Here is a 14,952-nt window from a genome sequence, read left to right as displayed (position 1 = left end):
ACAATATTATACATGAGAAAGACATCATTACACCACTAGGTGGATTAAAACAGGTTTTTATATTCAGTTTTCGGTATGACCATCAGAGCCATTTGCGATTTTTCCATAATCTTATCTCGGGTGCTGAAACGCGTTCCGCTGAGCGGTTTCTTGAGTCGACTGTATAGGAAAAAATCTTAAATTTCTTACACAAATTGAAATCTCTACTTGGATATCTGTTCTCTGCGCTATTAAATTGATCTCATTGATTGTTGTGTTCAATTGTCGGTGAGCAATCATTCAGATTCCACACTTAAAGATACATCTTGAATTCGATTTAGTTGAAAAGATGTGACCAAACCGGTTAATGATTTCTTCAAAACTAGTTGAACATAAATCAGACCACAAAAAATTTCATTGTTTTTTTTTATTGGTATAACCTAATTATTCTCGACAATGCTTCAATTTATCGTTTTTTTTGTTCTGCATTTTATCCTCTACCAAAATTAAAACACCAGACTGTTTGCATCTGAATAGATTCTCTCATCTTTCAATGTTCAACAGATGAAACACATATTCAAATTTATGCATGACGCATCCCCGTAATCGGCCATAATCTTCTGTATTGCACTCTATCTCTCAACTATTCACATTTGTTGTTGTTGATAACGGCTTCCGCTTGAGTTTGTCTAGCAATATCCATCGCTGAGTTGGTGGCTCCCGTTGTATCCGTACAAAAATATGACTTTCACTTCATCCTACAATTGCGGTTTACTTGCCCGCAAAAATAACATCTTCATTTGCTCTGTTCCCTCGATATATAACAAATTATATGTCTGCTTGTCGTTTTTTTTTGTGTTGGTATGCTAATTGTTGTAACATTTTTTCTTTACTGGCTGTTATCGAATTTGTGTAACCGTTACGATAGTAGTGCTGTTGTCTGTACAGGTGGATTCAAATTCCTTCGCATGTAGTCCTAATAGTGGTACTTATGTTGTTTGCTCTTTGTGTGACTGTATGTATGTATGTTTGCCTTTTGACAACCAAACGATAACTACATTCTTATCAACGTATATCTATGACATAGTTCTAAACTAACGTATTGCTTAAAACGTAAATGTATAATTCATAGTCTGTTGGAGTAATATCGTTAAGTTGCGTTTCGTCGGCAAGATTTTAGAAAATAAGGATAAGGTAAAAATGTAACTCGTGGGACGATTGTATTTCAGTAGTTGAGGAAATTGAACTTTGGACACTTATCGATATAAAAAATGGACAATCAATGGAATGATCAAACTTAATACCGTTTAGATGAGAGTTAACTGTAATGACGATGTTTAACGGTTCAAGGACAATTGCTAAACCATAACACTGTTAAAATCAATCAAAATTAATTAAAAATATCCCGTTTTAATAAACTGTATGGCCTCGTTTTGTTTCGTTCAGTTTGTTCATAGCTGCGCTAGTTAACAATGGTGTAAACATAAAATCAATAGGCTTAACTGTCTAACTTATTCTGGAGGTTAAAAGCTATAGCTGCAGATGGTAGAAAGATTGAGGAGAAACTTTGCGCGATCGGTTTCGCCAAGTCTCAATATCGATAGGTATGGTACACATAATTAATGTTACTATTTTTTCGCACTCACATTTCAATAGAAAATGTTTACGTCTAAAACTCAAATCCCACTCAATGTATAGTACTTAAACGATAATTGCTTTGCTACTAGTGTTGCTACGTGTACTTCGAATATTTTCTGCTTGCTGCTCCTTTTGTCATATAGGTACTTAATTATGTAATCCAATACAAACCTATTACTTTCTAATGATAATAGCGCTGACACTTAATGGGGGCAGATGACACTGTTGATATACTCAAGTTTACTATTCGATCTTCGTTTGCATAAGAAAAAATGCTTTGTGGCGTGTGTTTTGTTAGAGCTGATTTTGTCGTGCTGGTTGGCCTTTGAATTCTTCATCATGTGTATGGTAATGTTTGGAAATGTGACCATTGGAACTGACTCTGATCGGTGTATTGTTTTAGTCAAATCAAAATTGCTCTGTTTTTCGACTTAACATGACCACGTTCATTAGATGGTTTGCTCCAAAACTCTGAATAATAATTTTTGATTTTAGAAAAAAAATATGCAACTTCATCTATTTGTTAGAATCTGATTCACTCTAGTAACTATCAATTTTGCTACATGCTGGAGCGTTGTGTTCAATATGTCCCAGATGACATATGCGTAGTTTACTTCTGAAAATAATTTGTCTCGTTCAACTGAAACGACCATTATCAATATTCAAAGTTAAATGCAAGGAAATGTAAAGACGCAGATAGTTTTGTAACTCGTGATGCTTAAGACCTTTCACCCAACTTATCTGCTTGTTTCCTAACCCTGCAAATAGAGTCAAAGTTTTTTGGGGGGCGGCAAATCAAGTCTTGGAACCATTTTTGTTCATCAAATCAATCCCTCCAGAGAATTTTTGTTTTTGTTAACTAATCCAACGATGGGGGTGGCAAATTAAGTTTTACCACGGGGCAATTTTTTCTAGGTGCACCAGGTTCTATCGTTTTTGACAAATCGTTGTGAGTACCTATGAAAATTATATATGTTTTTAACCCTCATCATTTAGATCTTAGCTATTCCTTTAAAAAAAATCTCTTTGTTTTGCATTCTCACTCATAGAGACACACTGTTGAAATGGCTGTTTTAACGCTTGTCACCCTGTAATTCCAGAACCGGATATCGGTTCCGGATAAAATTAAATAGCAGTTTTCGAACACATAGGATCTTTTATTTGGATATATGATGGTAAGTGAATGCCGAAACCTGTCCCTAGATTCTTCACTTCGCTTTCTGGCAGGCTTGAATTTCAACCTCCTAACATTGGGATAACAAGTTGTCTAGGTTAGTTGAAGATTTTTGAATCCATCCTTAAAAAAGTCTTTAAAGTCCCGTTTCTGAGTGCTGTGAAACAAGATAATTCATTGGCAGGCTAAGGGAATATAAAACGTTTCGTTTGAATTTGTGTTTGTGAAGTCACCAAGGTACAAATCAGCGACCAACCAGGGGAACATGTCATTTGAGTCAATTTGTTCTGAAGATTGTGAATATATGACACTTGGCTCTTCGGGCCTCTATTCACAAGCTATGCTCTATGGGAAAGGCAAAACCGTAAATCCTCTAACACATAACACTTCTTTTGTGCTCTCACAGGATCCGCCAGAAATCAAAGATTGATTAACAACAGACCATGAAGATGTTTTTTTCTACAACCAGTCAGTGGACTCTCTTGTATCTTGTTCAATATTGCTTTGGAAGGTGTGATTCGACACGTGTGGTTTCGAAAGTCCTTACAGCTTTTTGGCTTCACTGACGATTTTGATATTATGTCACGTAACCTTGAGAAGATGGAAACATACATCGGACTGAAAGCTGAAGCTAGGCGTATCGGACTAGCCATTAATGGGTCAAAAACAAAATACATGAGAATAAGAGGCTCTAGAGAAGAAACACTACGCCTTCCACCATGAATATTGATAGACGGTGACAACATCGAAGTGGTTCGTGTATTTGGGCTCACTGGTGACCGCCAATAATGATACCAGCATTGAAATTCAGAGGCGTATTTTGGCAGGAAATCGTGCGTACTTTGGACTCAGAAAAATGCTTCGGCCGAGAAAAGTCCGCCACCGCACGAAATTGGCCATCTATAAAACACTCATTAAACCGGTTGTTATCTATGGCCACCAGATCTGGACTATGTTGGCAGAGGACCAACGCGCCCTTAGTGTTTTTGTTTGTGCTGTGGACCATCTATGGTGGAGTGCAGATGGAATACGGAACGTGGAGACGGCGTATGAATCACGAATTGCAACAGCTGCTAGGAGACCAACCGATCATAAGGACAGCTAAAATCGGACGTCTACGATGGACTGGGCATGTTATAAGGATGTCGGATGACAGCACAGATTCAATGGTTCTTGAATCGAATCTGACTGGTACAAGAAAAAAGGAACGCAGCGAGCAAAGTGAATCGACCAAATGGAGGGCGTTTTACGAAGCATCCGTGCCTTGAGTGGCTGGCGACTTGCGGCCATGGACCGAGTTATTTGGAGACGTATGCTTGATACTGCAAGGGACACCCCAGGGCTGGTAAGGTAAGGTAAGGTAAGTACGTTCTAAATTATTTTTCAAGATAACGCACGAAAATGTTATTCGAATATTCAAAATGCGAAGACACCCAACTACCATTAGATTGTACGCCTTTTGGTTTTATAATCGAAATAGATTTTATCAGAATTTATCGCTGAGTGGTGTAAGAGGTGTATTCTATTCAATTGAACATTTTCGAACAATTAGTCTCAGTTGTATTTGGGTGATCAATCTCAGCTGCTCCTTCGACGAAACTTTTTTTTTAGCTTTGTCACTCTCGAATACAACAAGATCTACTCTTCCCGGAACAAATCCATTGGCCACACAGTTCCTCAACATTACCACACAAATTATAAACATGCTAATCCTAAATGACCTGTCGTACTCGTTGTAGTGAGATTCTTCTGTGATGCGCATTCAGGCATCTGATATGGTTATTTATTCTCCTCAAAACCCTACTGTCGCTAAAGCGTATAGGTTTCCAGAACATTCGCAACGTAAAAACACGCCCAACTCAGCCACGTTTCACGTCAGAAATCAATGCGCATATGCCAATAGTAGTATGCTGCCTGTAAGTGTACACTCTAGTGATTTACTACATCCGCCAATGATGCTGAGTACTAGTCTAAGCTTCTAGTTAAGTCTAACTTATCACGTTTAAAGTTTCACACAAAAATCTAGGAGTATAATAACGTAGTCGCGTTACGAAATGAACCCAATGAAAGGACGACTGCCAAACCAAAGTTCAATGGCTGATGCTGTTTGGGGCTGATTGCGATGCATTCCCGATGCACCTACAGCTTGGTGAGTTTGCACAGAAAAGTAATTGTTGTTGCTGTACAAACCTAAATACTAGCTGTTTACAAGTCTACATCGTGATATAGTGTTTGCTTTGCTCTCCTACGGTATTTGAATTACCTATATTTTCTTCAAGCAGTTTCTTTTAAAGGGTTCGCTTTATATTTTGCACATGATTCAAACAGGTCAACTTGTCTAATATATATGATCTTGTTTATCAATTATTTTATGCTTAACATATATCTCTTCTGTGATACCTATCAAGTACTGTTCATAAACTTTTTACAGTTAGGTATGTTACTTTTACAATATCAGTCTGATGAATTTTAACTCACTTTGCTTCTTAAACTGAACAGTCGCTCTCTGGTTATAAAAAATAGACTACGATTGCCTTCCGTGCACATTCCATTCCGGCTTGGTTAGCAGCCATCAGAAACTTAATTCAAGCGTATCGTAGTAAGAGTTCTTGTTGATACAATTAATGATTTCAATACTTTTTTTTGTATGATGCTAGCTGGAGCAATCACTTCGTCGTCGCCGTCCAGTTTTCTCTTGCCGTAATTTGAATGCTGCTTTATATTACTGTTTTGCATTATTAAGTAGTAACTTTTTATCCTGAAAATTTGTTTACAATATTCCACTTTTGGTTGTTATTTACCTAAAAGACCTGATTCAATGTCTTTGATATTTTTTCGCTAAAGATTTCATTCTAACTATTGATGTTCTGAATCGATAAACGTCAAATTTTGCTCTGTTTTAATTTAAAATACATTAGATCTAGTCCGAAAAGTTTGTTTCATGTACTCGAATGCTACTGATTTTGATTGAACGAATGCGTCTAATGGTAGAATGAGATGAACCTTGCTTTTTTATCTATTTACTTGCTAGCTTCACTTCAGCTGTTCCTGTGCAATGATTATGTGTGATATTCGCTTAAATCACATTGTAAAAAAGTTACCTCAAGAGAGCTGTTTAGAATTGCTAGTACTTTACGCCTACGGATGCGTATGATGTGAAAATGCTTATGAGTCATTATCAGGCGTAGTCTTGCTGCCCTCATTTGCTGTTTAGATTTAAACAAATCGTCTCGCCGTTAGGTTAGCTAGACATTCGTGATGATGATGGTGATGTTGTGTTCGGTGTTGGAATGATTTTCTCACTTATCTGGTATGTTGTCACTGAACTAATAACGATTGTTCCATCATTTTCACAATTTAGGTATTGGTGTGCTATCATATATTGCATCCTGTGACTGTTTGCGTCCGGTGTTTTTTCTTCTTCTACTGTTCTATGCTTAGTTTGCATAGTGATCAAACGATCCCAAATACTCGAGGGCAGCCCGGTAGCAGAATTGATATTGATCCTACAAAGACAAAATTAAGATTTGATTTACTTCTTATAGTTCTGAATCCCCTCCCTTTGGTTGGTGGGCTTGACGGTATTGCAAACATCATCACATACAATCAATAAGCGTTACAATTTGATAAAGATATGCGTTACAGTTTTTAGTTTCATAATTGAATTTAATGAATAATATATGGAACGACTTGAATAAGATGTTGATTGCATTACGCTCCAACATCCGGGGTTGGAGAGGCCGGTAGGGCTTAACTGAGCTCTTTTTTATGTTTTATTTTCATACTACCGGCCCTTATTACCAGTGTGAAGTGAAAATTAAGTAGAGTAAACGTATCCCAATTGGGTTTCACACGATGACAATAAATGAACGGTAAATCGAATCCATCTTTGACGTTTATTGGTGGTTTGTGTACCATGGAATACTGTGGAATGAAATAGAATATTGTAGAATATAATAAAATAATAATGACCGAACCAATGAGCAAACCACTGATAGCTGTCAAACGATGTTCATCCAGTTTATATTGTGAGGATGTATCGTTTGGGACCTGATGGGTGAGATGATGTGTGAATGAAATGTAAGAGTGAGTGCATGCAAGAACGGTAATAAAGGCCACCGTTTCAGCTCAGGACTAACGATCGACCAATAGAAGAGATAGAAATTGGGTAACGGTACCCCCATTCATCTCAAATCCATTAGTCATTTCATGTACGAAAACCATTAGTTAGAGTGAGATCTGTTATCTCTGTTTGATAGATTAATTTCAAGAATAACATGAAATCTGGAGCATTTTTTTTTGTTCGTTAAAACAGCAGTATTGAATCATTTCTGAACTACTTTTATGTTCCATTGCTTCTTACAGACGAGACAAAGATTTTGTATTCGATTTTATCTCAATAAATTTATTGAAAGTCGAGTAATCGGTAAAATAACATGGTGACTCTACTAATGAGATGACTATTGGCACACAAATTTTAGTTAGAATCTTTTAGAATAGAAATAGTAACTCAATGTTGTGATGCTTGCTTGTGGAATACATGTAGGTATGTATGCATGTGTGCATGCGTATGTGCCTGTGTGTATGTATGTGTTTTTGTGTGTACAACATACATTATACCGTTCCCTCGGGTGTGTTGTATCAAATTGGTTGTGACACATTTCGATTGCGAGTCAGTGTACCAGATGTTCAAAAGTGCCTGAGCGGATGGTAATATACTGTCAAGAATTAACCGAAGATAACGAAATGTGAACATGCTGTAGCAATACTATTAAACCCAAGTGTTATTATCATTTAAATAAAAACGCATGTCCTCAGTTCTTATCCGTCAAACCATGATGAGCTGCTCTACAAAGATCAATGAAACACTAATTTTTTTTTTTTATTTATTTTTTTTTTTTTTTGGAAACGGATGACTGGATGAGGAACAAGAAATACGAAAATGCTGAAAGAATTAGAAAGGAATATTGGTAAGAATATAAACACCATTGCATACAACTAACTTTTACATTTAAGGAAGCAACATAACATGCCAGCAAAAGTACGGAGTGAAAAATGACAACAAAAGACACGAATCACAGCTGAATAGAACACTGGAATTAAGGTAAAACAGAATACAAACTATGAACAAAGGTAAGAAAACCAACATGAAGAAATAATAGAAACTGCTGGGTAACAATGTAATTTCCTCATATTGAAAGAGGCGTTTATATGGCGCGCATGCGCTAATTCGGCCTGATACAAATTAACGGGGAGGGCAATACATTTTGGACAGGGCTGTAAAAAGCTGATTGGAACCCTTTCCCCACCAAAATGTAATATAAGGATATAAGGAATCAGTCGGTGTTGAACAGTCGTTCGCACCGCACGCGTATAGCTCTTGGCTCCTGGAATTTTTTTCTGGCTACCTAGAGTTTCATTGATTCAAGGCTTCAGTCTTTTTCAAGGCTACCTGAATCACTAACTAAGTGACTAAGTGATACAAAGAGTGATATTAGAGTGACTAAGAAATTAATCAGCCTTTTTTAAGGCTAGCTAGGAGTCTAATCGAAGACTAATTTAGCCTAGTTAATTTAATTTAAAATTTCATTAATTTCAAAAATGCCTGCGTCCAACCGGAAAGGCAACAAGCCTAAGGCTAAAAATAATTCAATACGGAATAAATCACAATCCGTTATTCAACATTTTTCTAATAACATTCACGATCTTATAGAATCTGAATGTAAAAATAAAAGACAACGGACGGATTTCCCTTCCGTTGATCCTATGCCGTCTAACAATATTTACGAGATTCTTCCTGAATCCGATTGTAGCGACATAGAAGAAAATTCTTCAAAAATTCCCAAAATGGACGCTTGTCGTTCTGGGAAGAAACATCAATCTATGCCACCAGTGACGGTGATGATTTCCGACTTCAAAGCATTCCGTACTGAGCTTTCTACTTTTCTCCCGGAAGTAAAAGTCTCATTTCAAATCGGACGAAGAGGAGAATGTCGAGTCTTGGTGGATGGATTGGAAGATTACGAACGTCCTATTCGATATTTGTCCGAAAAACTTCATAAATTTTATTCATATGATATAAAATCAGACAGACCCTTCAAGGCTGTCTTGAAAGGATTATCAAATGATCAAAGTATTGATGAAATTAAAAATGAAATAAAAGAATTGCTTGGTTTTGCCCCTTCCCAAGTAATACTTATGAAAAAAAGAGCGAATGGTACTTCTAAACCACGCTCTGGAATTTCCCATGAACTTTACCTAATACACTTCAATCGAAGTGATGTAAACAATTTGAAAACTTTAGAAAAAGTACGTTTCATTTCCCACATTAAAATTCATTGGGAACATTATAAACGGCATAATCGTATTGCAAACTTAACGCAATGTCGTCGTTGCCAAGGCTTCGGCCATGGAACCAAAAATTGTCATATGGATATACGGTGTTTGAATTGTGGTAAATCGCATTCGAAAGACGTTTGTCCAATGAATGAAACCACTGATAAATTTTCATGTTCAAATTGCAATGGAAATCATAAATCCAATTATTTGAAATGTCCTGTCAGGGAAAAAATTTTAAACGCTCGTTCGCTTAGACAACAAGTCAAATCAACGACCTTAAATTTACAGAACATACCTGAAAATTCTTCTAAGGCACCTGCCAATTCGTCTTCTAACGAAAACAATTTATTGACAGGTAGATCGACCTCGTCATCATCTTCTTCTAATGTCAGTTATGCTGGTATATTAGGTAGAAATCTATCTCCTATTTCTTCTAATGTAAATAATCAAAACACAGGACCGCCTTGCAGTTCTTCTTCTAACGAAAACAATTTATTAATAGGTAGACCGGCCAAATCATCTTCTTCTAATGGCAGTCTACCTACAAATATTCCTTCAATGCCATTCGCTTCTTTAAATGAAGTCGATTTAGGCGATATAACTGAAAATAAAATGATCTACCTACAAGATCAACTTTTTCAAATGATCATCCAAATGAATTCGACTTCATCACTTTTTGAAGCATTTCAAATCGGATGGAAATTTGCAAATAATATTATAATGAATTTAAAATTTAACAGTGATGTTAAATAATTATTTGAATATTTTAAATTGGAATGCTCGATCTTTGAAATCGAGTGAAGATGAATTTTATAATTTTCTCAAAGTTCACAAAATTCATATTGCCATTGTGACAGAAACTTTTCTTAAACCAAATGTAAAATTGAAAAGTAATCCACATTATGTGGTTCATCGATTTGACAGGTTTACTGGAATTGGTGGTGGAGTTGCCATTTTTGTCCAACGGCAAATTAAACATCGAATTTTACCTTCTTTCAATACTAAAGTTATTGAAAGCTTGGGAATCGAAGTTGAAACCATTCATGGAATTTATTTCATCGCTGGAGCATATTTGCCATTCCAATGCACCGGCGAACAATTAAATTTCTTTAAAGGCGATTTGCAAAAACTTACAAGATATCGATCGAAATTTTTCGTAATAGGAGACTTAAATGCTAAGCATGTCCAGTGGAATTGTAGGCAAAATAACAGTAATGGTAAAATACTTCATAATCAACTCTCAGCTGGTTACTTTACAGTTCTTCATCCCAGTAATCCTACTTGTTTCTCTTCCGTGAAAAACCCGTCTACAATTGATCTGGTTCTAACAGATCAAAGTCACATTTGTAGTGAACCGATTACTCATGCTGATTTTGACTCAGATCATCTTCCTGTAACATTCAGACTTTCCAACGAAGCTATAATTAATCCAATTAGTTCTATTTTCAACTATCATAGAGCTAATTGGTTGGATTACAGATCTCACATTGAAAATCATGTGGATCATGAAACTATTTTAGAAAATTCTGCGGACATCGACACAGCAATTGATAATTTGAATCATTATATTATCGAAGCTAGAAATCTTTCAGTTCCCAAAGCTCAAACTAAATTAAATTCTCCTATCATCGATGACAATCTTCAACTGCTCATTCGGTTGAAGAATGTTCGTCGACGACAATATCAACGTTCTCGTGATCCTGCTATGAAAAACATAGTTAAGGATTTACAAAAAGAAATTAAACATAGATTTACTCTTTTGCGAAATGAAAATTTCGCTAAAGAAGTTGAACAAATTAAACCATATTCTAAACCTTTCTGGAAACTTTCTAAGGTTCTTAAGAAACCTCAGAAACCAATTCCTGCTCTCAAGGAAGGAAATCAAATACTTCTTACAAATGGCGAAAAAGCTCAAAAGCTAGCTCAGCAGTTCGAGAGTGTCCACAATTTTAATTTAAACGTTGTGAGTCCTATTGAAAATGAAGTCTCACTGAAGTATGATCATATTTCAACCCAAGTGTTATCACACGATGACATTATTGAGACGAATTTTGATGAAATTAAATCAATTATTAGGAAACTCAAAAACATGAAGGCTCCTGGTAATGATGGAATTTTTAATATTCTTATTAAAAATCTTCCCGATGTTGCCTTGAGACTCCTGGTTAAAATTTTCAACAAGTGTTTTTCATTAGCTTACTTCCCAAAAAGATGGAAAAACGCTAAAGTAATTCCTATCCTAAAACCTGATAAAAACCCAGCAGAAACATCAAGTTATCGCCCAATTAGCTTACTTTCTTCTATCAGTAAACTTTTTGAAAAAATTATCTTGTTAAGAATGATGACTCATATAAATGAGAATTCAATTTTTTTACCAGAGCAGTTTGGATTTCGTCATGAACATTCAACTACTCATCAACTTGTCAGAGTAACGAACATGATAAAATCAAATAAATCTTCTGGGTTATCCACTGGAGTTGCTCTTCTAGACATAGAAAAAGCATTCGACAGTGTTTGGCACAAAGGTTTAATAGCAAAAATGTCTGATTTCCAGTTTCCTATTTATTTGATCAAAATGATTCAAAATTATTTAACTGATCGTACTCTTCAGGTTAGCTATCAGAATTGTAAATCTGAATTGCTACCCGTACGAGCCGGTGTTCCGCAGGGTTCGAGTGTAGCTCCAATCTTGTATAATATTTTCACTTCTGATCTTCCAAATCTACCCGTTGGTTGTCAGAAATCGCTATTCTGTGACGACACAAGTCTGTTAGCCACAGGTAGAAATCTAAGAGTGATCTGCAGTCGCCTACAAAGAAGTTTAAATATTTTCAGTGATTATCTGTCAAAATGGAAAATTAAACCAAATGCAGCAAAAACGCAATTAATTATCTTTCCTCACAAGCCAAGAGCTTCTTTTCTTAAACCAAACAATAATCACATTCTCAAATTGAATGGCTTGGAATTGACATGGTCTGATCAAGCTAAATACTTAGGTTTAACGTATGACAAAAAGCTCACTTTCAAGGATCACATTGAAGGAATCCAGGCAAAGTGTAATAAATATATTAAATGTTTATATCCTCTTATAAACAGAAATTCTAAGCTCTGTCTAAAAAACAAATTGTTAATTTATAAACAAATTTTCAGACCAGCCATGCTTTATGCGGTACCAATTTGGTCAAGCTGTTGTTCCACCAGGAAGAAAACGCTTCAAAGGATTCAGAATAAAATTCTGAAAATGATTCTGAAGCGTCCTCCCTGGTTTAGTACAAATGAGTTACACAGACTCACAAATATAGAACCATTAGATGTAATGTCACATAATATTATAAGCAAATTCCGACAAAAATCGATGCAATCTTCAATTGAATCGATTCGCTCTCTGTATTAGTTAGTAAGTTAGTATATAAGTTCCTTTTCCCCATTACACAATACAAGTAGGTTTAAAATTTTCCCTACACAAAAATCTCAGAATTGCGGAAGCAAATGATGTCTTCATGGTAATAACCAAATCATATATATATAACAGGGCTGAAAAGTCACCACTTGTGGCTGAATACCCAATTTAAATCTTAATAATTTAATTTTAACTCATATTCCAATAAATAGTTATTTAAAAAAAAAAAAAAAGGATATAAGGAAGGATTTACTTCTTATAGTTCTGAATCGAGATGATCACTTGAATGGTTTAAATTTACACGAGCATCAGTGCTGTCATTATTATCAAGTAAAATCATTTTTAAATTTCTAATTTTCGTTAGTTGGCGTTCCAAATTCATAGTATAATTTATTTTTCGGTATACGCTAGCTATTGGAATATCTCTAACAACAACAGTCACATTAAATTTGTGGAAATACATTCAGATATATTCATACAAAATGTAACATTTATGTTTGCCAAATGAAAAGCGTAGCCGTGCTTAGTCAATATTCGGTTCGTTATCTCTATATGGTCGATTCTCTGTCAGCCGTTAAGTAAAACAACACAATTTTGAAATGAATATGCCCCAGGATCAAGTAGACATTAGCAAGAGTTCTTGTTTTTCAATGTCTGATTTTTGTTTTACCATTAATCTATTAAGCAATCCATCACATCACTTAAGACGGAGGATTCAAAATGATATCCGGGTAGAAAATTGGAGTTACGAGTTTTGAAAGAAATACATTCCTCAGATAACGCATTTCCGGACCATGATTAATTTTCATGGGAGAAGACTTATTGCTCATGGTTTCATGAGAAGTTAAAATTATTGGTTGCATGATTTTCTAATCATGACAGCAGTAACGAATTTCTTTCCGTGTGCGATTTATTTCCCAAGGTTTACGCAATCAATTGAAATAAAATTTTTAATATAAAATAAACATTCCAGTTAAAAATCGTTATTGATTTCAACATTATATTAGCGGTTAAACTAATAGGCTAGAATATGTTAAAACAACAATAGATGAAGACAACACTGCAAAGCTTTTACACAGTAGAATGGATACAGTTTCAGGACATTTTCAGAAAGTAACACAAATTGATTTCCCGCAGAAAATCAGATTCCGGCTACAATGAAAGTAATGGCTCAATAAAACATGGAATATTTAAGAAAATATTTCATACCGGAATCCAATCAATAATTTTATGCAGTAGATTAGCGTTATGGGGATCTTTATCCTGTGCGCGTTAGAATTCTCTGAGGAATTCTTGCCACGAATGATTGCCAAACATTGAACAAATTTGTTTTTAATATCACGAAACCTATCGCTATATTCGGATTCAATTTTTAGTTGCAACTGGTTCTACATATAAACACATGAACTTATTCACATAGCTCAGTTTTGCACTGAAGAAAAATGGCTACTTTGATGAATCACCTAATTTAGGTTATCTGAAAGCTGTTTACCGAGATTTCGATTAGTTGATATCATCAATTTGTTGATTTCGGTAAAACGACCAGGTGCTGGTAAACACGGTAATTTACAAAACCGATTATTAGTATAACATTTTGAATTGTCGAGCAATCGAGAATAGTAAACCGAGTATTTTGGAAAAGTAATCTTGTCCAAAATTTCAGTGAAATATTTCTTCGCCGTTCGTTTTTGGTATATTTTTTCGCAGAGATAAAAAACAAACCTTTAAGTGTGAAGGCTCTGCTCTCAAATGTAGGGCTAGATCAATATTGTGACCATCAAAACCATACGCGTAGCTTACCTCTGTTTGTACCATTGCCGGTCGTTGAGATCGCAGTATTCGCACGGTTTGGAAAACATCCAGCACACCCTCGTACTGCATCCGTTCCAGCACTATGCTGAGTGAGATAAAAACGCCCGTTCGTCCAACTCCGGCACTGCAGTGTACCGTTATGGGTCCGTCCTGACCGAATTGCTCCTTTGTTTTATGCACCTGGCCAATGAAATCGATGAATCCTTCGCCTGATTTCGGTACCCCTTGTTCAGGCCAGTCGATAAACTGGAACTGGCGAACTGTGCGTGAGGATCCGTCGCGCGCATCGGTTACCTTGAACTCGCGCAATTTGTACTGTGGCATGTTATATTCGGCGATCGGATCCACCACGTAGTATTGGTACCGTACCGAACGCTCGTGAGGCCAATATTGGAAACATTTTTCCTGAAAAAAAAACAAACAATGTAACCATATGACATTTTGCTAATCGTATGAAAATTATACCCGGCCCATTTCTTTCAATTTGGTAAGCATAACAACAATGGTTGAGTTATGTTCCCACAACATTCGCCAGAAGTCCTCGGCGGTTTCCTGTAACGGTCCCTGTGCAGCGATGTAAGCATTCCGGTATCGATACCTGAAAGATAAT

General features: G+C 35.9%; 1 protein-coding gene across 11 annotated transcripts in view; it reads right to left on the bottom strand.

Moving 5' to 3' along the window:
• Nucleotides 1–391: 391 nt before the first annotated feature.
• The window catches only part of LOC131429493 (tyrosine-protein phosphatase Lar), a 415,517-nt gene continuing 400,956 nt past the window's right edge, over nucleotides 392–14,952 (bottom strand). For all 11 annotated transcript variants that reach the window (XM_058593632.1, XM_058593642.1, XM_058593640.1 and 8 more), the window contains 3 exons: nucleotides 14,808–14,940; nucleotides 14,331–14,747; nucleotides 392–6,297 (listed from right to left, as the gene is read on the bottom strand). In XM_058593632.1, coding sequence (XP_058449615.1) covers nucleotides 6,229–6,297; nucleotides 14,331–14,747; nucleotides 14,808–14,940 — 619 coding nt within the window. In that variant the 3' untranslated portion in view covers nucleotides 392–6,228. The remainder of the gene's footprint in view (nucleotides 6,298–14,330; nucleotides 14,748–14,807; nucleotides 14,941–14,952) is intronic.

This window comes from Malaya genurostris, chromosome 2 (assembly GCF_030247185.1).
Source record: "Malaya genurostris strain Urasoe2022 chromosome 2, Malgen_1.1, whole genome shotgun sequence".
In the NCBI taxonomy this organism is placed as follows: Eukaryota; Metazoa; Arthropoda; class Insecta; order Diptera; family Culicidae; genus Malaya; species Malaya genurostris.
Note: the sequence above shows the minus strand (reverse complement) of the source record. Positions and strands in the feature narration are given on the sequence as shown.